At 38.5% G+C, this 24,113-nt stretch overlaps 2 protein-coding genes across 2 annotated transcripts in view; both read right to left on the reverse strand.

The window, feature by feature from the left end:
• Positions 1 to 693: 693 nt before the first annotated feature.
• On the reverse strand, positions 694 to 1,875 carry fabp10a (fatty acid binding protein 10a, liver basic). Its single transcript, XM_085423511.1, has 4 exons — positions 1,672 to 1,875; positions 1,393 to 1,565; positions 920 to 1,009; positions 694 to 794 (listed from the first exon to the last, which is right to left on the reverse strand). Exons 1-4 carry the CDS (start codon positions 1,736 to 1,738, stop codon positions 744 to 746), a joined length of 381 nt encoding a protein of 126 aa, XP_085279637.1. The 5' UTR covers positions 1,739 to 1,875; the 3' UTR covers positions 694 to 743.
• A 1,131-nt stretch (positions 1,876 to 3,006) lies between these two features.
• Positions 3,007 to 24,113, reverse strand: part of myom3 (myomesin 3) — a 72,391-nt gene continuing 51,284 nt past the window's right edge. Inside the window, exons 18-37 of the mRNA XM_085423510.1 lie at positions 23,815 to 24,002; positions 19,844 to 19,970; positions 17,698 to 17,879; positions 17,361 to 17,475; positions 15,778 to 15,934; positions 15,110 to 15,216; positions 14,716 to 14,760; positions 14,437 to 14,573; positions 11,033 to 11,177; positions 9,929 to 9,988; positions 9,206 to 9,273; positions 7,349 to 7,459; positions 6,967 to 7,054; positions 6,796 to 6,834; positions 6,453 to 6,558; positions 3,847 to 4,010; positions 3,714 to 3,750; positions 3,533 to 3,555; positions 3,369 to 3,424; positions 3,007 to 3,287 (exon numbers count right to left, since the gene is read on the reverse strand). Of these exons, the coding sequence (XP_085279636.1) occupies positions 3,018 to 3,287; positions 3,369 to 3,424; positions 3,533 to 3,555; positions 3,714 to 3,750; positions 3,847 to 4,010; positions 6,453 to 6,558; positions 6,796 to 6,834; positions 6,967 to 7,054; positions 7,349 to 7,459; positions 9,206 to 9,273; positions 9,929 to 9,988; positions 11,033 to 11,177; positions 14,437 to 14,573; positions 14,716 to 14,760; positions 15,110 to 15,216; positions 15,778 to 15,934; positions 17,361 to 17,475; positions 17,698 to 17,879; positions 19,844 to 19,970; positions 23,815 to 24,002 (2,225 nt within the window). The 3' untranslated portion in view covers positions 3,007 to 3,017. The remainder of the gene's footprint in view (positions 3,288 to 3,368; positions 3,425 to 3,532; positions 3,556 to 3,713; positions 3,751 to 3,846; positions 4,011 to 6,452; positions 6,559 to 6,795; positions 6,835 to 6,966; positions 7,055 to 7,348; positions 7,460 to 9,205; positions 9,274 to 9,928; positions 9,989 to 11,032; positions 11,178 to 14,436; positions 14,574 to 14,715; positions 14,761 to 15,109; positions 15,217 to 15,777; positions 15,935 to 17,360; positions 17,476 to 17,697; positions 17,880 to 19,843; positions 19,971 to 23,814; positions 24,003 to 24,113) is intronic.

The raw sequence follows: 24,113 nt of genomic DNA on the forward strand, positions 1-24,113 counted from the left end.
TCAATGTCTTTTGAATCCACAGAAATTCCTATGGTATATAACTGCCATTTAATTGTTGATCTATTATTTCATTACGTTATTATTGTGAATGGCCAAAGGGAGGGTCCTCATCAGCAGGAAATGTAATACAGTTAAAAGTCTAAAATCTGACCTTATGTGTGACAAATCTGTTTCATACTGTCTGTGATTATAAGAGAAACATATGGCAATCACAGAGTCCTGAAATTAAATGTAATTCCCTAAAAGTTAATGTTTTAAAATATTTGCCAAAATTTCCCTAAAATAACCTTATAAGCTTAAAGCTTCCTTAAGTTTTCACCTTAACCTTTCCTGATTTATAATTACTTTTTTATTTCATCAAACAGAAGCCAAATCCCCACACTGACCATAGAAACTGATTTATGCCTGCTCAAGCCCCCAGAACTATCCAAACCAGTATCACGGCATAGCGTGCATTAGACCCGCTAGTCCACTAGAGGATGGTGTGGACGTCAAGCCACAAGCACATTTCTCAATATAGCCGACATGGCAAACACAACTTTTATCAAATGCTTCTTTGCATGGATATCTTTTGTTTACCTAGTTAATATTTTATAAAACACGTTAGACACAGAAAAAAGGCCTCACAAAGCAATGACCTTATTAAGACCATTGCAAATATAAGGGGACAGAAATATGACACACGCTGCTCTTTTTAATCAACACTTTTATTTAAATAGACACTGCTTTCTTCGCTGCCAAGTTTATATCCGTTTGCTCTTTCTGATGAGAGTTGTCGACCCAATGGTCAAAGTCTGAAATTGGATAAAGAAAAGAAAACACTTTTAAATTACAGACAATATTAAGATTATAATCCAGCAAATAGTTTGTTTGGTTTTTGATGCTGCTACTGTCTGAATTCTGGTAAGGTGGACTTTACCTCAACTATCTCTCCTCCTTTGAGCTCTTGGACGTGGCGGAGCCTGTCAGTTTTGCAGACCAGTTTGCCGCCCTCAATATTGACAATGCACTGCAGAGAAGTGGAAGAGACAATACACATAAAGAAACCCTCAAAACAGACAAGAAAATGAATTTAAACCCTTCACATCTTCAGGCCCACTAACATGTCATTTTATTTTACTTTACTTTTCCAGTAGGAAGAGGAGTATTCTTAGACACAGATGGCCGAACTTTAGTCAAACAGAAGCAGCAGATGCAGCAATAAGTGACCAATTTAACAGTGGTACTGTTGCCATAACACAAAATGGGGCAGTTTACTACATATGAGTATGATTCACGAATAAAGAGAATGCAGCATTTTTTTAGTCTCTCAAAAGTTGCATCATCCTGAAGTAAATTAGCATTCAAGATAATATTTCATATAAAAAAAGAAGTTAAATAAAAATGAGTAACCTTGATCTTCTTGCCGTCCATGGTGGTGATATCAGCCTCCTTGCCGATGGTAAACGAGTTGGTCACGGACTTTCCGGGAGTCTTGGAGGTGATGACAAAGTCATTGCCACTCTGCTTGATCTCAGTGATTGGCTTGACGTCCTTGGCCACTTTGATGACATCTTCTGGGAGCTCTGTTAAGCAGAACACATGTATATTGTTAATTTATGCACAATAACCTACAACTTCAGCTACTGAAAATAATCGATTTTTTTCTTTACCGCCCAGCTTTTTTCTCACCCATGGCCCTGAGGAACTCCTCATAGTTCTCCTGAGCATAGACCTGCCACGTTCCACTGAAGTCCATGTTGTTTAGGTCTGGCTTCTCCTTCACTGAGGTGGCGGGAGGCTGAGGCAGCTGTGTGAAGCTCAACACAATGTGGAGATTGCTAGCGTATGCCCCACCTTCTTATACTTGATGGTATAGGGCTCCCAGTGCTATGTCTAATGAGTAACAATGTCCTCTGAAGTAATCACATGTTTGAATAACCTGGAGTTCATTTATACCTATGTGGCGACACAGCGTTCACCAAAGGTCAATTCATATTGGTAAATTTAGTAAATTCAGTAAATTTAGCGTTTAAGAGCTTCACTGGTGTGAAAGATGTGCAGATCACACATGGACTTAGCAGTAAAATGCATGCCAGCCTATTTCACAGCTTGACTATTTTGATCCTCATTAGTATTATAAAGGAACAGCTATTCTTCTTTGAGGCTCCACTTGCAATTTATGACAAAGGATCTGAATCAGCAAAAGAGCACACAAACAAAGAATCGAACCTTTTATCAGAAGGATATCAAATCGTAGAGGAGTTTAAGGATGAAAAGAAGAAAATGCTAAATGAAAGCATTTCATAAACATGACTAATATGCAGACCTTAACTGAACCTCATTCACGTCTCCAGCCTGCTAATGTAAATCTACCACTCTGAGGTAAAGTAGAAAGGTTAATGACACTGCGGACTGTTTGCTTCCAGAGTGGAAAAGAAATCATTCATTGCAAAATCTATTTTAGAAGTAATCCACTAGAGAAAAATTGCTGTAAATCCCTTTATTCACCACACACACACACACACACACACACACACACACACACACACACACACACACACACACACACACACACACACACAAAATACAAATCTGCTTCAACAGAAACTAAGATCAGAGTTTAGGGTTTTTCAAAAGCACTTAAAGCGAGACTTGTTGAAACTGTCAGCATGACCAAAAGCAGATAAATGACAAAATGCAGTCCAAATTCAGTGCTAGTGGAGCAAGTAAAAGCCAGCAAACTAGCTCCGTAATGTCAATTACATATCATATCTATATGTATCTAATTGCTTACAGAAAATGCTACCATTGTTTACTGCAGAACACTGGCTACTATAGTGGTATTTTATAAGATAATCAGCCAAAAAGAGTTTCATTAAGCAAAATACTAGACACATCAAATAAAGTAGAAGCAAATCCTGGTGTAGAGGATACTGTGGTTTGTTTGCAGGAAATTCTCAAAAGTAACATGTGCGCAGATCTTGGTAAACCCTCACTCCCTGCAGAAATATCGATTTTTGACTCAGTTTGGAGTCCTAACTCAACTCCACTGCATTAGCTGGAGGTTTCTCCCCATGCTTGTAAACACTCACGGTCACGTCAACCGTTTCAGAGCCGTACTTGTTGCGTACAAAGATGCTGTACTTTCCAGAATCTTCCATGTTGACATTGTTTATAGTGATGCTGCTGCACTTGGGCGCCTTAGTGATTGTAAAGTGATCCTGGCTGAATATCTCCCTATCGTTACGAAGCCAGAAAATCTCTGGGGCTGGTTCGCCATCAATGTAGCACGTCAGACACAGAGACTGAAGAGAAGGAGCAAACAAGATATGAAATGGCAGGTCACAGAGAGAAGCACATATGCAAGATTTAAACAGTTATTGTACCTTGCCCTCCATAATGGCTACCACATCAGGAAGGCCTTTTGTCACTTTAGCCCGATCTGAAACAAAAAGGCAAAAATAACTCTCTGCTGGCATATGATATAGAATCTTTTAATCTTTGCCACGGAAAGAAATGTCCTGGGATTAACACATAACCTATCACTCACTTTTCTCTGCAATGGCCAGCTGCCTGAGGGATGAAAACAAAGGGTTAGATCAAAATGAACTGCACAGTGTCAGGAAACGATAATCTGTTTTCAAGTAAAACCTCTGTCTTTTGGAAAACTGTTCTGTCAGTGTCAGTAAAAGCCTAGATATCTCATCCAGTGCATTGGGTGTAGCACTTACTTTAACCTCTGGTGCTCCAACAGAGCGTCATCAAAAGCTGTTGGATGTTTGAAAAATAATCACAATAAAAAATCTGGGGAAAAAACGATCTCACAATCTAAAACCTTTAAACTAAAATGACATTTGCACTCACCTTTTCCCGAAAGGTCAAGAAACCGTTTGTGTGTCTCTTTGCCATCAAACATCTCCAATGTGTATTTTCCTTTATCGCTCTCTGTTGGGTTGAAGATTTCAATCCAAACCTTCTGCATGCTGCTGCCAGGCTTTGTTCTGGCTTCCTCGTCAATCCTCTTCTCTCTAAGCATGGAGAAGAGCATGTACACAGTTATGTACTGCCGTATATTAAAGTTACTATATAATACAGTTATGTTAGATCAGTGTGGCAGCCAGTGAGAAATGATTTCCTTTACATCACAGCTAAAGCATTTTTAGCACTGATTAGTGCAAAGAGACTAATGAAAAATGGAATGGCGTTAAGGAGCCTTTAAAATATTATCATTTGCTGTTATCATTGAATGATCCAGCAGGGGGTGCTAGCAGTTTAAGAATTTGAAGGCTGTTTCCAGGCTATGTTCTTCGTAAAGCATATGAGGAGGATGAATAGGATATTTTAGTGTGCAGATTTGCATGTACACATCAAAGACATCAAGGCTCTTTTATTTTTAGGTCTTTAACATGTAGCTGTTGAACTTTATTAGACGTTTTACAGCCTGTTCATGTAAGGGAAGCAGCCTCAGACTTTCCCATAAAAACAAGTGTTGAGGTAAATTATCACGCAGTGGTAGATGAAGTACTCGGACAGCGGTACTAATATCACAGTTCTCCATTACAACGTACAACTATTACAATCCATTACATTGAAAATGTATTTATGGCATAAACAGAGGTTAATAGAGCAACTTGTTTCCTTTTACTGCTTTGCTATTGATGTGCAGGATAGATATATATAGAGATGTATAGAGAAAGTATCAAATTCTGGGATTTAGGAAGAAGATTCATCTTATTTTAGATTAAAATTACTTCATTATACACACACACACACACATATATATATATATATATTTTTTTTAAATTATATATATATATATATATATATATATATATATATATATATATATATATATATATATATATATATATATATATATATATGAGATGGCACGATACCACTTTTTTATGTTCGATACCGATATCATAAATTTGGATATCTGCCGATACCGATATGAATCCGATATAGTGTTTTTTAATCAACAAAACTGTTTTTTAAAATATCTTGCTGCATTTTGCAAGTCTGCAAGTTCATACTCAAGTTTAAAACAACAACTACACTAAAGCTATTCTGTTATACCTGTATACAAAAAAAATATTTCATAGTTCAGCAATACTGATCAATCTAATAAACTTAGACCTACACCATCCTCCCTATTCTGGTATTTTAAAGAGTACTTAGCGTAAATATTAAGCAACCTAACTAATAGGGTTCCAACTCCCAGCAACAACAAAAATAAATAAATAAAAAATAGGGAACCACCCCTCACGCGCCACCTCATGATGCTTAATCGACGTAATCAACCTTAATTTGATGCAGTGTAAAAAAAAAAAATGCACAGAAATCAATTATTTTTCAAGAAATATTAAATAGATTCAACATCTTTCTTCAACAAAATTGCAGACTGCACAGATGGTACCTTCCCAAAGTAAAAAGTACTATAGCTTACTAGGGTATATATATTAGACTTAATAGTCACTATATACAGTAATTGACTTCTATTCATTTTACATCAAATTAAAACTTTGGGTGTCAGATAATTATTTATTAAAAGCTCGACATTTTAAATGAGAATAAGAAAGAAAAGTATGTCTTTGTGCCCCCTTTTCCCAGTTAATGCCCTATCGGCCCCCCTGGCTAAACTTTGCTAGATCCGCCCCTGCACAGTTACCAGCGTCAGCTACGTAGAAAAAGATCCTGGTGTAGAAAGTAATATTAAATAAATTCTAACAACAGCTTATCAAGCTTAAACGTGCTGCTGTTGTTCAGCCGCTGGTTTCCTCTTTCTGGTGCAAAGTGGGCCAAAAACAAACAAGAGAGACGGACTCGCGACAGAAAAGCCGATCAGCTGATCATTAGCAGTTTCACGATTGAAGTAGCAGCCGGAGAGCGAGAGGCAGTCGCTCGTTAAGCTTAACGTGGGAATGCTTTACAAACATTCAGAGACGGACTTACACACTTGCTTTACTTCTCTCGGGGATAACTTTGTCGGAGATGAAATGCCAGGTTGCTAGCGAAGCTCCACATGCTATCCAGACCACCGACAGGTCCCGCATGCCACAGCTGCTCTATCACGTGATGCATACTGCTCCGACGTGCTAACGTCGTTCTGAGGCGAGTTACGGCATGTTGCAAGTTTTGTGAGGTGCTTTCGTGATATTTAATGGATCGGATTACATTTTTTATTTTTCTCCGATATCCGATCCAGTAATTTAGGTCAGTATCGGACCGATACCGATACGTAATATCGGATCGGTCCATCTCTAATATATATATATATATATATATATATATATATATATATATATATATATATATATATATATATATATATATATATGTATATATATATATATATATATATATATATATATATAATTTAAAATAGACATATAACTATTTAAAATAGTTATATGTCTGAAGCAGGTATTGGATGTTAGATCAGAGAAGTGTTCTCTTTGTGAACTCACTTGAAGTACCAGCTGGTCTTCAGGAAGCTTATGTAGTATTTAAGTGAGCAGTAGAGCTTGAAGCCTTCACCGGTGCTCTGAATCTTCAGTGAGCTGGCTGATATCGCTATATGGGGGTGGGACTCTCGATTAATATAATAGCACATTTTGGATATATTTTAGCAATTCAAAACAAAGTGTTTGTTATCTGGGGTGCTCGGCACAGTAATATTCTGGGCACGGAACAGCTAATCAACATGGCTTTCAGGTGTATTATCCCCATCCCGACACAGCTCACCTGATGTAGAAAACAAGCCATTGGCACATTTCACCAAGATTGTTCTTCTGAATACGTGTCACTTACCGCACTGTTTACTCAGGTGCTGGAGAAGCTTGTCATACTCTGCAAATTAAAAAAAACAATCATCCATATTCAAATAGATTTTTATATTTTATTTTAAATGACTAATTTCCATGATAAATCAAATAACACAAAAAGCAGTAATATTTGTTTGGCTAGAAAATCAAGTATCACCTTCATCCAGCAAGTCCAAGGTGCTCACATCTTCTCCTCTCCCGTCTGACACCACAGCTCTGTACGAGCCTGCCTCTTTCTTTGTAACCTGAGGGGGGGAAAAAAATCATCTACTGTGTAAAAGTTAAACATATTCAGAACATTCACCATTTAGTATGTGATATCTGTGAGAACCAAATATTTGATTAAGAGGCATTTCCAGGGCAAGGCTCACTTCAAGGTGAATCTTGATTCATCTCAAGGTTAAGACTCATGTAGACTTAATCCTATAAATGTCAGCTGTCACTCTGTTTATCTCCTTTCGCTCTCTACATCAGCTACAGTGTGATGATTCATACTTGCCTTATCTGAAAATAGAACAGGACACAATCATTATGCATACCTGTGGGATAGTAAGCACGCTGACCCCTGTTGATGGATCATACGCAACCTGAGTCACCTCCAAACCATCCTTAAACCACTTGAGAGATGTTTCCTTTTTTGCATTTGTCACCTGCGTCAAGAGAGATAAACAACACCTGTAAAAACAGCACAAAGTGTTCTCAAAAGCTGGTGCAAAAATTGTGGGTCCTTTCATCTTGTTTGGGTTATGTTAGTATTTTAGCTTTGGGTTACAAGGAGGCTCATATGTTATTATACTGTCACATTTCTTTTCAGTCACTCTAGACTGCCAAAATCCATTCAAGTTAGAGTTATAGGAAGATAATTATGTGCCTAAATAATTTCAGTTTTAATGTAAGAAATTGGATAAACTTTCAGGGACTGCAGAGGTTGAAATGTTCCTTCACTCTTTCTTCACAAGAGAATACAAAAGATGGTGACGATAAGAAGTTTCACATTTGCATTTGGAAGCTGTGGCTATGAAGTCTGTAACATTTGGCCAAAATAGCTCTCAAGTAAAACAGGCTGTCCAAAAATGCAAAAATAAAACAAGTCTGCTACAGAGAAACAAGAACAACCAATGTGGCCAGACAAACAGTTCAGTTAGTTCTGATAAAAAAAAACCAAACAAAGAATGATCACCGGTGAATTCAGCCACATTAAAAGGCAGAGAGGTGGTTCATCACTGAATCCTTTAAATGATTAAAAATGACCTCATCCAAACAAACATCTATCCAAATGAAGAACACGATCCAGGAGGTAGGCACACAATTTATCAAAGGCTACATCTGCACTAGAGCAAATACAGTGCTTAACAAATGTAGTAGAGTACTTATCGCAAAAACAAGAAAACACAAGTATTCAAAAAATTTGTCAAAAACTCATTTGAAACTAAAAATCGTTGTTTTTTTATTTGGCAAATAAACCATTTATATGTTTAATTTTATGTTCATACCCACATTTGAAATTAGAAAGTAAAACATTCAACCACTAAAATGATTTTTTTCATTCAGAAATGCAAGTAAATAACTGTAATTTGGCATTTTAATAAAAAAAAACAATTTTTAAGCTTTTTTTCTAAAACCAGTAATTCTGAAAATTCATGAATAACAACAAGAATTATATTATAGCATTAAAAATATCATTTTAGTTTGAGAGCTTCCACAGACTGGTAGATGGAGATCTACAGGAAAATGCTTTGGTGCAGCTGTGGCATAAAACTTATATTGGGTGATGATCTAATACATTTGCAATTTATGGACAAAAGTATTGAGCCACATCTTTGAACCACATGAAAATATAATATAGGGACCTAGCCATATATTTTGCCTTTGTGGAAGAAAAGACCTCACTTTTCTTCCATATAACACAATCAGCTGTAAGTGGTATTATTGTAACATGGAAGCTTAAAGGAACCAAAGAAACTAACTATTAAAGCACGTGGTGTCCTACTGACCCAACAACTGAGTTTCAAACCTCTTCTGGCATCAACATCAGCATAAAACTCTGTATTAGGAGCTTCATTGCATGTGTTTCCATGGCCTAGCAACTCCTGTGTATCCCAGTACTTTTGTCCACATTGTGCTTATTAATCACTACGAGGTGAAAACCATTCATCAGCTAACTGATGAAACAGGCCTCTTTGGACAGATTAAAGTGGAATGACAGAAAGAAAAAGACGAGAAGGCTTGGAACAGCTCAGACTTAAAATTGTTGATGTGACAAACATTAGTCAATAAGTGATAACAGAGTTAGCATAATACTACTAAAATGGTTATAGTAGCACTATTTTCTGGTGGTTAGTATAAATGAGATATGTCAGTATTCGGACATATAATATGTAAAAATATAAAAGTACCTTGCACTTCAAAATTAATTCACAATCCTCATTTACACTCCAGGACAAGAATTCCTGGAAATAAGGACCTTGGAAAACAAAATAAATGATTATCCATCCAACACATCATTCATAACAGTATGTTCAGTACACGCACAGTGGTAGGTGTCTGAAATATGAATTATGGTATGATTTAATCAGGAAACATACTGCAGGAAAGATTTCCCCAGCTGGTTTTTCTTTTATAGCTTAGTATTCTGCTTGTAATAGACAGAACGAGTTCTGTGGACTTTGGGTCTCACGTGGACTTTGAATAGTGGATTTGATTTGAGATATTCTGTTTACACAAACAGACACTGGGACATTGGCCTCTACACACAAAAGAGTTTTAGAGCAGAACCTCTCGTATCAGGTCTCAGAGCTCAGGTGATGAAAACAGAGAATTCAGCGGCACAGGAAGCTTCATGTCTCTCTCTATGCAACTCTCTAATTTTAATATGTTTCATCAATACAGCGATTATGAACGCCTGTTGCAACTATTAGCTTTCACCTTGGAATGAGATAAAAAAAAGTCTTTTAAAGCAACAAGGCATCACTGAATGAATAAGATCAGTTCACAAAGACATTTCTCAGCATTAGGGCAAACAATCATCATAGAATATCTGCGCCACTGGCTGTCGTGATGGTCCTTGACTGTCGGCTCTGATTGCATTAGTTGTTTTTGATGTGTGGAAGATTTCTTACCAGTCTTCCTCTTGTTGTCATGTCGGATTGCATCAGCCAAGGCCAGCGTCTCACGAAACTCTGACAGAGACACAGACAGCGTCAGACTGAGTGCAAGAATGAACCCAAACAAGATCGAAATGACACTTAATCAGATGAGAAGTGATTTCAACCTGTTGAAGTTGTATTTATACTATAAGGCAGCGGTCCCCAACCCCCGGGCCTCGGACCGGTACCGGTCCGTGAGTCGTTTGGTACCGGGCCGCGAGAGTTGAGGCTCAGGTGTGAAATGTATGGTTTTCAGGGTTTTTATCGGTTTTCAGCGTTAGTTTGTTATTGTTTTTATCGTTAACTTGGATTTCCTGGGTCTTTTCACGTGTGTTAGGAATAAATCTTCTTTTTTTCGGTACCGGTACTAGTTTTATTTTGTTGTATTTATCCGCGACACCTTAAAGGCCGGTCCGTGGCGCAAAAAAGATTGGGGACCTCTGCTGTAAGGAATATAATATCTGTGTTTATATATCCTTTATCAATATAGACACACATGGCACACATCAGCAAATAAAATCCAATTTTTACATCTAAGCACTATTAAATAAATCACCTAAAGCTGCACGAAACAATATCAGCAGACATTTTTTTGAATGCTCTTTTGCATCACCACCTTTTCAGATCATAGCACGTCAATTTCTCTCCACAACCAACATGTTCAACAAGTTTTCCATTTTCTTCCACTTCTCGATGACCTGCGCATGAGGGTAAAACTCACTGAGTGGGGGTGTGGTGTAAAAGTGAAGAGAAAATCTGGAATCAACAGTTCCCATTAGCTTTTTTGAGCTTTTTATTTTTGCATTGCAAATAATATAAGTTATCTGAGATGTTTGCATCATTATTTTTGTATTATTGTTGAATGGTTTTCACCCTTTTATGTGTGTTTCTGTGTTTCTAAATTATTAAGGGAGGGAGATGTATTTTAGTTAAGGCTGCATTTTGGGTTTTTTGCAGTAGCGTGTTTATTTATTCATTAAGTATCTTTTGTGACATGCCTGCTTTTCTGTGCAGCTCTTCCTTGTTTATCGGTCCTCAGATTTAGCACTACTCACTTAATATGAGAGAATGACTTACTTTTATCCACAAAGACCAAAGTGAACTGGTTCTTGGCGCGGCCGTCTCTCAGCTGTGCCGTGTACGAGCCCTCATCCTCTTGAGAGAGCTGATCAAATAGTATCTCCACCAAACCTTTGGCCTTGTCAAAGTTGATCTTGCGGTGCTGCAGAAAAGCAAACAAATGTTGCCACACATACAGCACACCCATCAGCTCAGATGATCCCAGATGGCAGGTGAACGTGCTGCTTGCAACTACCCTATAGATGGCTCCTCGTACAGAGAGAATACATCATGAAACAGTCACATAAAAGCATCTGAAATGCCATGTGCACACTGAAGATGAAACACTTCTTTTTTTCTATAACACATGCAAACACGCAAACAAACAGTGACACAGAGAAAACAGCCTTTGAGCTCATTTTCACGGCTTTTATGCTCATCAAGATAAGTGTATGCCTTGCATGTTGATAGGCCTCAGTGGTGGATGTGATTTGTGATGTATGGCAAGCCTAAGGGCCCTAATCAGCTAAATGGCTTTTGAATTCACAAACCTCAGCTGTGATCATTTAGAAATAATGTGTAATCAGTGCTGTTCAGATGGAACTCTGATATTGGGAAATAATGGAATAAATGAAAATGAAATACAAGCGATAAATGGAAGCTGCTGAATATAAAGCAGCGGCAAACAAACCAGGGCAAAGAAAATGTAGCTGACAGAGTTGTGAAACCGCAATAAATATGCTGCCTTGTATTTGTTTTTCTCTCTGTGCACACATCAATGCACGGTTCAATAACTACAATGGCAGCACTGATTATTCTGTGCTCAGTGTCACAACACATATAAGTTTGTTCACATTCAGTTTATGTTCCTTTATGATTATAATGTTTCTTTATTTTAGGCGGTCTGACTTTGAATTGCACTTTTACATTTTCCATATTTGGTCTCTCATTACATTACATTACAGTAACATTACATTAGTTTATCAATAATAGGGTAAGGATCTTTTTGAAATAGCTTTTTTGCTTCCTTGTTTTTGTTGCAAATAGTTACTGAGACAGAAATTTTCTTTCTTTCTTTTTAAACCCTGACCCTTATGTGACATAAGGTCCAAGTCTCCATGACCCTGGATGGATAAATAGTTAAAAAATGGATGTGTGTGGATATACACTATCTGTGCACTTTATTAACTGGACCTTGCCAGTGCGTGGTTGGGCTCCTTTTCACCTTCAGAACTACCTTGATTCTTCATAGCATAAACTCAACAATATTTTGTAGACATTTCTCAGAGCTTTTGGTCCATATAATGCAGTTGCTGCAGATTTGTTGGCGACACATCCATGATGTAAATCTCCCATTCCATCACATTCCAAAGGTGCTCTATTGGCTTGAGCTCTGGTGACTGGGGAGGTCATTTAAGTACAGAGAAGTCATGATCATGTTTAAGAAACAGCTTGAGATAAAGAGAGAACTGCTGAAAAGAGCCATAAGAGGATACTGCTGTAATAAGGGAAGGACATGGCCAACAAGTGTTCTTAGGTAGGCTGTGGTGTACCAAGTGGTTGTTTTAGCTACTGTTGCCAACCTATCAGCTCAAAGCAGTGTGGCCATTCTCCTCTGACCTCTGCTATCGACAAGTATTTAGTCCAGAGAATAGGCGCTCACTGATATTTTCTCTTTTTTGGACTATTCTCTGCAAACCTTAGAGATGGTTGCACAGAAAACTTTCAGTAAATCAGCAGTTTCTGAAATACTTAAATCAGCCTGCCTGGCACCAACAATCATGGCCACATTCTAAGTCACTTAATGTCCTCGGGATTCCCATACGCTTGTTTGCCATACACCTGGGGTCATTTTCGACCTGAGAACAACACAAGGGTTTTAAATCACCTTTCTTCATCAGTCTGATGCTCAGTTTGAACTTCAGCAGGTTTTCTTGACCATGTCTACAGGCCTAAAGCCAGTATATTGCTGCCATGTGATTGGCTGATTAGATATTTGCATTAATGGACAGGTGAGTCTAATCAATTGTCGGGTGAGTGTAATATATTTCAACTAGTTGTGTCATAGGAAGGAAAAAGGAACATTTTTCTTAATATACCAGATTTCAAAATTTCAAAGAGCTATTTCTTCTTGCACTAGAAGGTAACATTAGTTTATGTTATTGTTTTAACTACAGATTTACTATCCTAAATTATATTTTCCTGAAGAACATTGTCCAAATTTGTTTCATGTGCCTTGCCCAGATGTTGGCTCTTTCCCCCACATTCACCTGAGCTGATTTTTCTCCTAGACTATGTAAAATTAGCACAGCTTCCAGGCCTGTCTGTAGCCGCGCACACCTGCTCTTCATCTTTGTTGATAGCCTCACCATCCTGCATCTCAGGATGTTCGTTTAAACAGTAATTGCTGTTTTGAATTCACACTGACTTGTCATAAACACAGATGCTTGCACCTACACCTGATTATTTTCGCCCGGTAGGGTTTCATGACATCTGCAAATTTCCCACGTCGTGAGCATGAAAGGGGGGAATTTTCAGCAAGCTTTGATGTCACTACCTGGGGATTCAAATGTATTCTATATTACGTAGCAGAAACGGAAAGCTGTAAATCTGGTTTGTGGCCACTTGAAGAATTTGAAAGTGTGAACAAGCATGTCTGTACAGCATCACAGATCATCACAGATAACCCTTAATTTAAACCATGACCAAATTACTGTGTAATTAGTGACATGTTTCAGCATTTCATATCTGGTAGTTTGTTTTACACGCCCAGAAATATGGAACCAAATCATTCAAAAATCTCATGACAACACTGAGCTTTTAGTCAAACTGTCCAAAAACCTCCTTCCTTTTCCCAATCACGTCTTGATCCTGATTGAAAATGTCATGAGGTGTGTCAACAAAGATGCAAAAAAAATTTAAGGACTTCACAGAAGAGTCTTGAATGTGCAGAGAATCCAACTGTACTTAGACTAGACTTCATTTCTAATCTGGGTCTGCTGTGTTGGATTATGGGATACCGATATCTTTCGTAAAGGATGAAGCACCTTATTTTAATGTGATGACCTCCTATTATGGCTTTCATGCAAATATTTCCAAGTCACTTCACTCAAATAAGATGTTTCCTAGACAAACGAGATCACAAGTGACCTCTACTCACTCATTTCGGCAGATTGTCAAACCGAATTCCTCAGATATTGATGTGGGCTGGCCCAAAACTAACCTGGCACAGGTGATATAAACTGCAGTTCAACACTAATAGAGTAACCTTCAGCAGCTTAAAAAGTGGCCCATTGGCAGATTCTTACATTAACAACGCTTAACCATTTAAAGGTCAGCAATGGTAGTATTTCTCAGGGTTTGTGAACTCCTCAACTCTCAAATTGGCAAGGACACAGGATAACCAGATCAGTGGCTCTTACCGGCGTGCTGGAGATTTCCCGGTCATTGAAGATTAGACGGAGCTCAGCTGCATTACTCAGACTCTCAGTTTGAAGCCAAAGCCGTACACTGCCTTTCTCAGAAACCTCCACCTGCCAGGCCGACTTCAGTGCAATCACTGCCAAAGATAAATTAAAGGCAGATTAAGTGATCAATATGTCATGAATAAATACTAATAACACTAATTCCAGTGATTAAAATAAGCTGATAGCACAATGTGAGCTCTTCCTCATATATTATAATGTCTTAGCAGTACGTACGCGGATTTCTGACTTGCCAACTGAGTTCTTTGAGCCGTTCAAGATCTGGAAAAAAAAAGTCCAACAGAAACTCAAGGTTAATTATAGTTTGATCTGAACACTGGTTACATAATGCAGTTGTATTGTCAAAGTACTAGTGAATAGTGCAATAGTTGAAGATCAAGATCGATTGAGACCATCTGCTTTGCTGGGCGAGTGACCTTGTGGAAGCGGCTGTGAGCAGAATAATTACTCGCTTGCGAGAAAAGCTTGATAAAGCTTAAAATTAAAGGCTCTGTATATTCCTGCTGCCGTCAGCTTCTTCAATAACGCAAGAGACAACTGAACATTTTTCATTCTGATGAGTGTTACATTTAGAAAGGGGCATGGGGTGCTCGCAAGTTTACCACTTTACCTTCAGCTGTGAAATCGTAGCTGGACGACTGCTGGGGGTTGTCGCTCATGTTCACTGTGTAGAGACCCAGGTCCTCCTCAGAGGGGTCTGTGAAGGTGAGGACTGACCTGACAGACAATGAAAAACAAACGGATGCATGTACAGAGATGCTGAAGCTGTCTTATTCCACCACATCTCAAACATGCGCTATTGAACTGAGCTCTGGTGAATGAGATGATGTGAGCTTTGTGACATGGCGTGATGTCCTACTGGAAGCAGCTATCAGAAGATGGGCGGGCTAATGCTGTTCATGCCAAATTCTGACCCACCATCTGTATATCGCAGCAGTAATCCAGCCTCATCAGACCAACACTGTTTCATAATCTTCTGTCTTCCAATGTTGAGCCTGTTTGAGTCCTGACCTCAGTTTCCTATTCTCACGAGTGGCACCTGGTGTGGTCTTCTCCTACTTGAAGCCTATCTGGTTCAAGCCTCGTGGTGTTGTGTGTACAGCGATGCTCTTTTTTATACCTCGGTTGTATCAAGTGGTTCTTTGAATATGAAACTGAAATGCACCGAGTCTTTTTTACCTTTTTTTAACTTCAAACACACTTTCCCGTTCATAAATGCTGTTAGACATTTTCAGAGAAAAAATAATGATTGCTCCACATTGCACATGAAAAACCTACCTATTTGTCTTGGTTTCTGCTCTCACTCTCCCAGCACCAATTGGGTCTGTGTAATTTTTGCTCCAGAGGAATTTGCTCTCATCGTTCATCTCAGCAGCTTCGTATCCCAAAAATATGAAGCCATCATCATCCACACCAATCTCAATGTTTTTGGTGCCTGAGAAAGAGAAGCCTGCTTAGAAGGGGTCGTGTATTTCACTTTATTCTACAGTGCTTCTGGTGTTGTAGCAGCATACGACTATATAAGTAATAGTCCATTTAGTGGCACCAAATTGAACATAGTGCATATGCTGGATAGTGCATATTTTTCACTGCTTGGGTGTACAACACTATCCAAAAGTCTTGGTCCATTCCTCATTTATATTTTGCAAGGAAAATGAGAAATAAGGGCATGAATGTATTGAAATGTGTGAATATAAATGGAAACACATTAGATAAGGCAAAAGTTTGTGCAATTTCAGGGAGCCTGAAAAATCAATGTTTATTCTCTTTTAAGCAAGCTTTAGTGTGCTTTCTTTAAGTGGACTTCAGGAATACTTCTATAGTGACTTTCAAAGCTCTTTTTTGGATGTTGGCTGCCTTTTGATGATCCCACACTGCTTCAATAATGTCCAGGTCGGGGCTGTGGGAGGGCTGATCCATGACTGTGTTCCACTGTGTGTTTTCCTGTCCAGGTGTGCTTTCACAGCATTGGCATTCTGTTCAGGATCATTGTCATGCTGAAAAAATTAAGCTATTGCCAATCAGACACTCCATGGTGGTTCCAAAGTGCAGTGATTTACACATTAGCCTAACAAATGAAAAATCACAGTTGGAATTTGGGACGAGACATACACCCCTTGGGGGTTCCATAAGGAAGGACATCTGGCATAAAAATCTGTCAAATAAAATATGTTTAGCTACTTGCTGTGGCAACCCCATGAGCATAAGAGAGCAGCTGAGAGTAGCTTACCACTAAAATCCATCAAAATCTATAATTTTAGTGGATCAAAATCAGGCGTGATGTGAATCAAATTTAACAAGCTCTTGGCACTTCTCCGTCTTTTCTCCCTGTTTTCTGACTTTAAAAATGAGTTCTGACAGCCACTCTTTCATTGAGTAATTTCTGAAACGGTTTAAGGATCAAATGAAAGGGTGGATCCATCTCTCCGGCCGTGTCAGGTCTTTGCTGGACTTTTCTAATTTTTTAAGGACATAATTGTCATATACTGTCCTTCCACAAAGCCTTAGAGCTACAGCTCAAGTCTACTTAAACAAATTACAAGGAACTCTGTGTAAAGTACTGCATGTTTTGCTGGATATAAAATGAAAATAAAATGTATTTTTATTGATTTATTTTTAGGAAATCCACTTGTTTGCTTTGTTGTATAGAGCTAAAGCTGTTCCTGTTTCCTGTGTTAATGCTAAGCTGGGTTAACCATCTCCTGACTCCTCCTTCATATCTGACAGACGAATTTGAGATCTTTGCTAAGATCTTTTGTTCCTTTTTAAAAACTCATCAAAAACAACAAACAAGTGTGCAGTTTTCCTATTATTACATACACATAGGAATTTTAATTTGTATAGTTTGTCTAGAAGCTTACCTGGTTGTGTCTGAGCTATCACCGGCTCAGACGGCAGAGAGGCATGACCCACGCCAGCCTCATTGATAGCCGACACACGGAAACGATAGGTCTCACCCACCTGAAGTCCCGACACCTGGATGTCATTAGAAACACATCAAATATTTAACAGTCACTGTCATAATTCATCACAATCATTTAAACATTTTTACCCCCAGACTCACAAAGTAATGAAATTCTGGTATGGAGGTCAGAGATCATTTTTACACTGATAACAATCCAGTCATAGGCTAAACCACACCGTCATCGCTTGCCTTGTCACCTGATTAAATTTTGAACATGCTTATACTTCGCTCACCTTGTAATGCGTGTCAGAAATAGTTTTTTCACTCAGAGCAGTCCAGTTCTCTGATTGGTCACCCTGGCTGATTTTGAGCAAATAGCCAGCGACGGGGCTTCGTCCTTCATACAGTGGAGCAGCCCATAAGAGCACCAGGGAGCCGTTTCTCACCTCCCTGATCTCCAGGTCGTAGGGGCAGCCTGAGAAAGAGGAGAACAGATCATGGACTTTGAACACAGGGCAACAATGTGAGGCCAGAAAAGTTCGGTAAAAGTGCACAGACACAAAAACAGCTTGTCTTTGTCACAGTGGAAAGTCATTACAGAGCAAACTATAAATAACAATAAAGTCAAAATGAGTACAATGACTTTCCTTAATCTACCCCGACTGACTTCATCCCAGAATGTGGTAGCTAATTTGCTTAATGATTTTGGGTCACTTTTAAATCATTAATGGCACAGAGGAAAGCCCATTTGCCAAGATTAACGAGCTGCACTTTAAAAGTGGCACATTTGAGAGCGCCTTTTTCCATTTTCAATATTAATGGCACACAATGCTGATATGAGCAGAGTCAGAGTGGCTGGGATATCTACTGAGCCTCGACTCTGGACTCTAGGTAACCTAAAGGGAATGCCTGGAGACACCGCTCAGCGCTGAAAATGCATCTCTCCTGCATTAAGTGTAGCCAACAGGCTTCAGATTGCTCTAAAAACATTTTCTACTCTTGGAATTGTTTTATTGCATTGAGAATAATCATTTCAGGCCTGCACGTACCACAGCTGTTAAATGTCCAAGCATTTATTTGGAAGGGGCAGCCAATCACAAGACTGAAAGGAAGCTGAGTTGGCCTGTTTCAGATGGAGGATAAACTGAGAGGCAGCATCAAGTACAAGATAAGTGTTATTTTGAATCATGCAAAGCTGATGGTAGAGTCTACCATCAGCTTTAAATAGGCCTGTGGGTGACACATCAGTCCAACGTCAATCAAAAGTAAGAAAACAACAAAATTATTATTTATTGTTACTCCATTAAGAATGAGTCAAAACATAAAGCTAAAACTTTAACTGATTTCATTTAACAAAAAGATAGATACTACATTATTTCCATCATTAGTCATTTATTGCTTCAGTGACTTTTTCCTACTTTTTCTGTAGTGTTTTCAGTGTCTTGCTTTGGGATACCAACAACCATCCATAGCAATATTTGAGCACAAGCCACAGATGATAAACACATAATGAATTCCACTAACTGAATCTAACCACAGGCTGTTTTTGTAGATACTGTGTTTTCACTTGACCACTGACCTGCGCTTTAATGGCACAATAAGCAAATAAGCACATTTTATTCTGAAACCAAAATATGTATGTATGTGTGGTGACCACACACACACACTTCCACTGATTTATATAAATGGGCCCTCAAGTTGATGGATGGTCTCAGATGGTCACAGGAGCCAGGGTCAACAAACAGAGGAAACCGAATGCCAGGAGGGTACTGATGGAGGCACATAGCTCAGGGGATAAAACAGATTTGTGTATAAATGTAACAAACAACTTTTAATATTTAAGTTCTTACAGTTACAGTGCAACATGCAAATTACATTGTGGAACGTGAACATAGATTTGAGCACTGATCAAAAGCTTTTGTTAACATTTTCATATAAACAGAGTTATTTATTTCAGTAAGCTGGATCCTCTTTAAAATAAATAAAGAATACATTTTGTTCATAACAAAGACAGGTCCAAAAAGCTTCTAATAGCTGCAGTTCCACTAATGGATTCAAAAGTGACTCAGTCCCCATTGACTCCCATGTTGAGATGCCTGACTTCAGAGATAAAATCAACATGTTTACAGACTGCTGAAAAAACATGACATGGTTACAGTTAATTTCCACTTCAAAAATAATTTATGGTCAACCTTTGCATTGTATCCCAATATAAATGGTATTATATGAAAAAGGGTCACTAACTATATGTGTTGTGATGGAAGAAGTGTTTAGGGTCTTTAATTAAGTTAGGGGTGTATTGTTCAATGGGCTAATTCATGCGTGAAAGGGTTGCTCACATAAATAAACCAGCGACAAGCAAAACAAAGTGCAGAATTGATGATTTAAACATTTAAGCACTTTAAAAGTAAAGCATGCATAACGGAAATTTAATTTCACCTGGCTCTGGCATCGTCCACTTCTCACATAGGAAAGCTTCACTGGGTTCAGACGGTTTCCCGATGCCGACCACGTTGGCAGCAAACACACGGAATTGGTAGAAATGTCCGCTTGTCAGGTTGCAAACCTGCAGAAACATTTACAGTACACTTCATAATGTACCTGTGTCTTGGGGTAAAAGAGTGATTAAATCCCCCCCCCCCCGGTATTAAATATTGCTATTAGTTTATGGCACCTTATTGTAATACTGAGTTGTAATATTACTCAGATCTTCCCAATTGTTAAAGCAAAGCTGTTCCCTGGTCATGAAACTGGTAAATACATAATTTATTATTGCCATATTACTTGAGTATTGCCATTAGGCTGTATTTGTTTTTGTTTTCCTTAAATTGATTTTCTAAATTATTTTAATACTGTTTCTAAGAACATCAGTGTAGTGTTATTTATCTGGCACAAACAGTGATTCAAGCTTTTATTCATATAAATCAAAACCAAGTACTTGAAAACATGGATACGATGTCCCATCAAGCAGGGACAAAAAGCTCCCTCATTGAACAGTTAAAGCCTCTTGACTCAGGAAGGCATTTTACGACATATTTTCTCTGGAGATGCTGCCACAGCATTTTTCTGCAGCCTGTCCCCAGACACTTCTGCTTTGGAAAGACAGGCGAATCAGCCTTATTGATCGCCTCATTGATCTTTCTATTCACAGCCACTTAGACTTTAAGGCCCTTATCGGCGCTGTGAACACTTGTGAACCTCTGCTTCTACTTTCAGCTCTCCACCAACAACTAATTGACACAACCACGGAGAGCTTTCTTCACTGTATCTAAAATACGCCACCCGACACCTGCTGCCATGCTCGGATCATCAAGCTACAGACCCCTGTGCACGATGGTGCATGGGCCCTGTGCTCATGGCCAGAATGCTCTCTGGACAATCCAGCCTGCAACAGTCTGCAAGTTCCTTTATTAACTAACGATCCCGCTCTAACCACACTCAGGTGGAGCAACAATCATGGTATTAGACTGAGATAAAGCCCATCCCAAGTAATGACTGCAAATTTCATCCACTAGATGGCAAACAGGATGCATGTGATTATTAAAGAACTATTTTCCATCCTCCAGCGGGACACCTTTTTTTATAGAGAGTTTTATCAGCAAAGCATCTGCAAGGTTGGATGATGAAAGGCTGAAAACATGACCTGTACTTCACCTAGACTTGAATGTATCCATATTTTTTCTTTTGCAGCTTCTCTACATTTTAGGTGTAAAATATCATATTTTCTATTCCACTGTATTCATCTGAAGTTTTTTTTTGTTTTGTTATTTTGCAGGTTAGGAAAGATATTTCATTAAAAAAGAAAGAATAAAAAACTGTTTCAGATTTTTATCATTTTATCTTAAAAAGCAGTCTAGACAGTTTTGATGGTTATGTTTAAATATCAATTTGAGGCTCACAGAGAACCCTGTTAGTATAAGTTGATTTATACTTTATAACAAGCAAGCTACAGCAAAAGATTAATTAATATATATTTATGCATCAGACTTAACAAAGCAGTGTTAATGTGTCACTCAAAATAGCATCTGCTCTGGAAAAAAAGTGATTTTTTTCTTTTATTAACTGGTAAGTATATGCATATGATAATACTTCTGTACTGTAAGTAGGATTTTATATGAAGAACTTTCACTTGTTACAGTAGTTGCACAGTATTTGATTGATACTTCTACTTAAGTGAGCAATCTGTGTACTCGTTTTAGTTAAGTGAGAGAAAAACAGGAGGTTAAAGTCTGTTTTTGTCTTCTAAAATGGGCTCCTGATGGTCCTTTGTGACAGCTAAAGCAAAGAAGCTTCCAAACCAAAATCATGAGCACAGCTCCAGACAGAAAAGCAGCCCTGAGCTCAAAATTGCAGCACAATCGATGTTCTAATGACTCTAATTTGCATCCAGGAAGCCAGCAACTTGATTCAAATGAAGGCTCACGCCGATTCTGTGCTTCTTGAACATGCAATGTTGAAAAGGCTTGTTTAGTCCAAAAGGGGGTGCTGCATGTTCTCATCACAGGGTTTCTTCTTCAGCAAAAGGGGTCTCCAATCCTCAAAAGTCTGCACTTTGCAACACGCGGGTCTAATCTTGATTTATGGTGGCACAGTCATTTTCGTTCTAATTGGCTTTGTCTTTGTTTTTCCCAGGAGCTAAAAACAGCCACTCACACATAACACATTTGCACAATGTCTAATTACAGAGCACCTGTAATCTCTCTGAGACAGGTTAAAGATTTAACTTTCCTCTGGGTCTCCATGGACACTGCTTGTTGCCTAGTGACACAGCCAGTGCGGATGAGGGAGCTTTGGCCGTTATTGCCATTATTTAGAGGCAACTGCAAAATCCAGAAATAACTTTTATTATTGTTATTATTATAAAAGTCCTTAATTCAAGGACTAGCAAGTGACTAGAAATCTCTCCGTGCACTTATTCTTTTTTTTTATTTTCATCCAAAGTATAACAGCATGTTTTTTGTTTTTCGGCTGCTGTCAGTAAGTGGAAAACATGCAAACTTATTTTCTGCTGACATAAGGAAACACTGCATAACGCTAGCACTTTTGTATTGTTTATGCTGTCCATACTAACTGTACAATGTTTGATGACTGTATGAATATATCATAATAACAACAATGAAAACAATACCAGCCTGCTGTTTTGCAGGTACACGTTTTACCATGTTGGCATTCTACCTTAAAGCTCTAGGCTTACTGTCTTAGCTGCTAATTAGCACAGACAAGACTGGAATCAGTGTTGAACCAATCTTGGTGCTAAATCGTGCCGCATGCTAAAGAGGACGCCGATGTCTTGACATTTTTAAAAGCAATCCATCCAAACAGTTTGACATTTTTCTAATTTAAAAAAATTACAACTGTACACAGCAATTGACTATAAAAAGGGGATGAGCTCTATTTCCCAAGGAAGTTGAGATCCTTCAACATGTACAGCAAAATATTGGAGATCAGTCAGCTGTGAAAAGTGCAGTCTGCTTAACTGTGGTCTGCTAGAGAAGCATCGTAAAACCTGGTGACAACAACAGACTGACTAAACTGATCAGGAAGACCGACTCTGTGACTGGCTGTAAACTGGACACTTTTAAGGCTGTGGTGGTGACGAGGTCACTGAACAAACTGCTCTCCATCATGGATAGTGCTGACCACCCTCCACAGCACTTGCTGGACAGGCAGCAGCCGCACCCCTTACCTAACAGACTGATTCAGCTTAGCTGCCACGATGATAAGCAAATGCAATAACACTACAATCCAACATATCTGTCTGGCACGTAATCATGTTTCCTTTCATTTACAAAAAGTATTGACATTGCTACTTTGTCAGGGTAGCTGTAGCTCAACAGGTAGCGCAGGTCGTCTATGCATTGGAAGGTTGCTAGTTTGATCCCTGGCTGCTTCAGGCTGTATGCCAACTATCCTTGAGCAAGATACTAACACCAACTTGCACTCGGATGCATCCATCTAATTGTGGAATAAAATGTTGAGATGAATGGGTTAGTGAGTGCTCTGGTAGAGTAGAAAAGCGCTATACAAGAACCAGTCCATATGTTCTTTTAAAAAATATTTTACACTATTATTATTATTATTATTATTAATAATAATAATAATAATAATAATAATAATAATAATAATAATAATAATAATAATAATACTATATTCTCCTGTGACATAGGAATTTCCCAAAATGGGTTAAATAAAGAATTTCTAATGTTAACTTATCATTTTAAATGGAGAAAAATGGTCTCTTTAGAAACTGCATTGCAAAGTCTGCTCTGCTTTCTGTGCCAGTCTGGTTGACAGCAGACATTTCACTGAAATCCCAAAACTGTGCCTGTGTCTGTAACTGTAACCAGACCATCACCTAAGTCAGCACTTAAATTTCAGAGAAATGGTCCAAAACTTTCAGTATTACCCACCTTGAACTGGCGCTCTTTGACAGGTTTGACGTTGACCTCTCTCCATATTTCCATGCCCTTTTCCTTCTGGTCCAGATAGTAGCCACGTACAGGGCTTCCCCCGTCAGAGAACGGAGCCCTCCAGCCCAAAACCATCTCTGACCCAGTGCATAGCAGAAGGACGATGGCAGAGGGAGCAGAAGGAACATCTGGACAAGCAGAAGGAATTGGGGAAAAAAATACATATAGATGAGAAAGTCTCAGCAGGCACTCCTTCTTGCTAAATAGACCAAAAAATGCCAATAACTCTCTGGCCGACA

Source organism: Rhamphochromis longiceps, linkage group LG11 (assembly GCF_057381845.1).
Source record: "Rhamphochromis longiceps isolate RC_006_pf linkage group LG11, R_longiceps_female_GT1.1, whole genome shotgun sequence".
Taxonomy (NCBI): Eukaryota; Metazoa; Chordata; class Actinopteri; order Cichliformes; family Cichlidae; genus Rhamphochromis; species Rhamphochromis longiceps.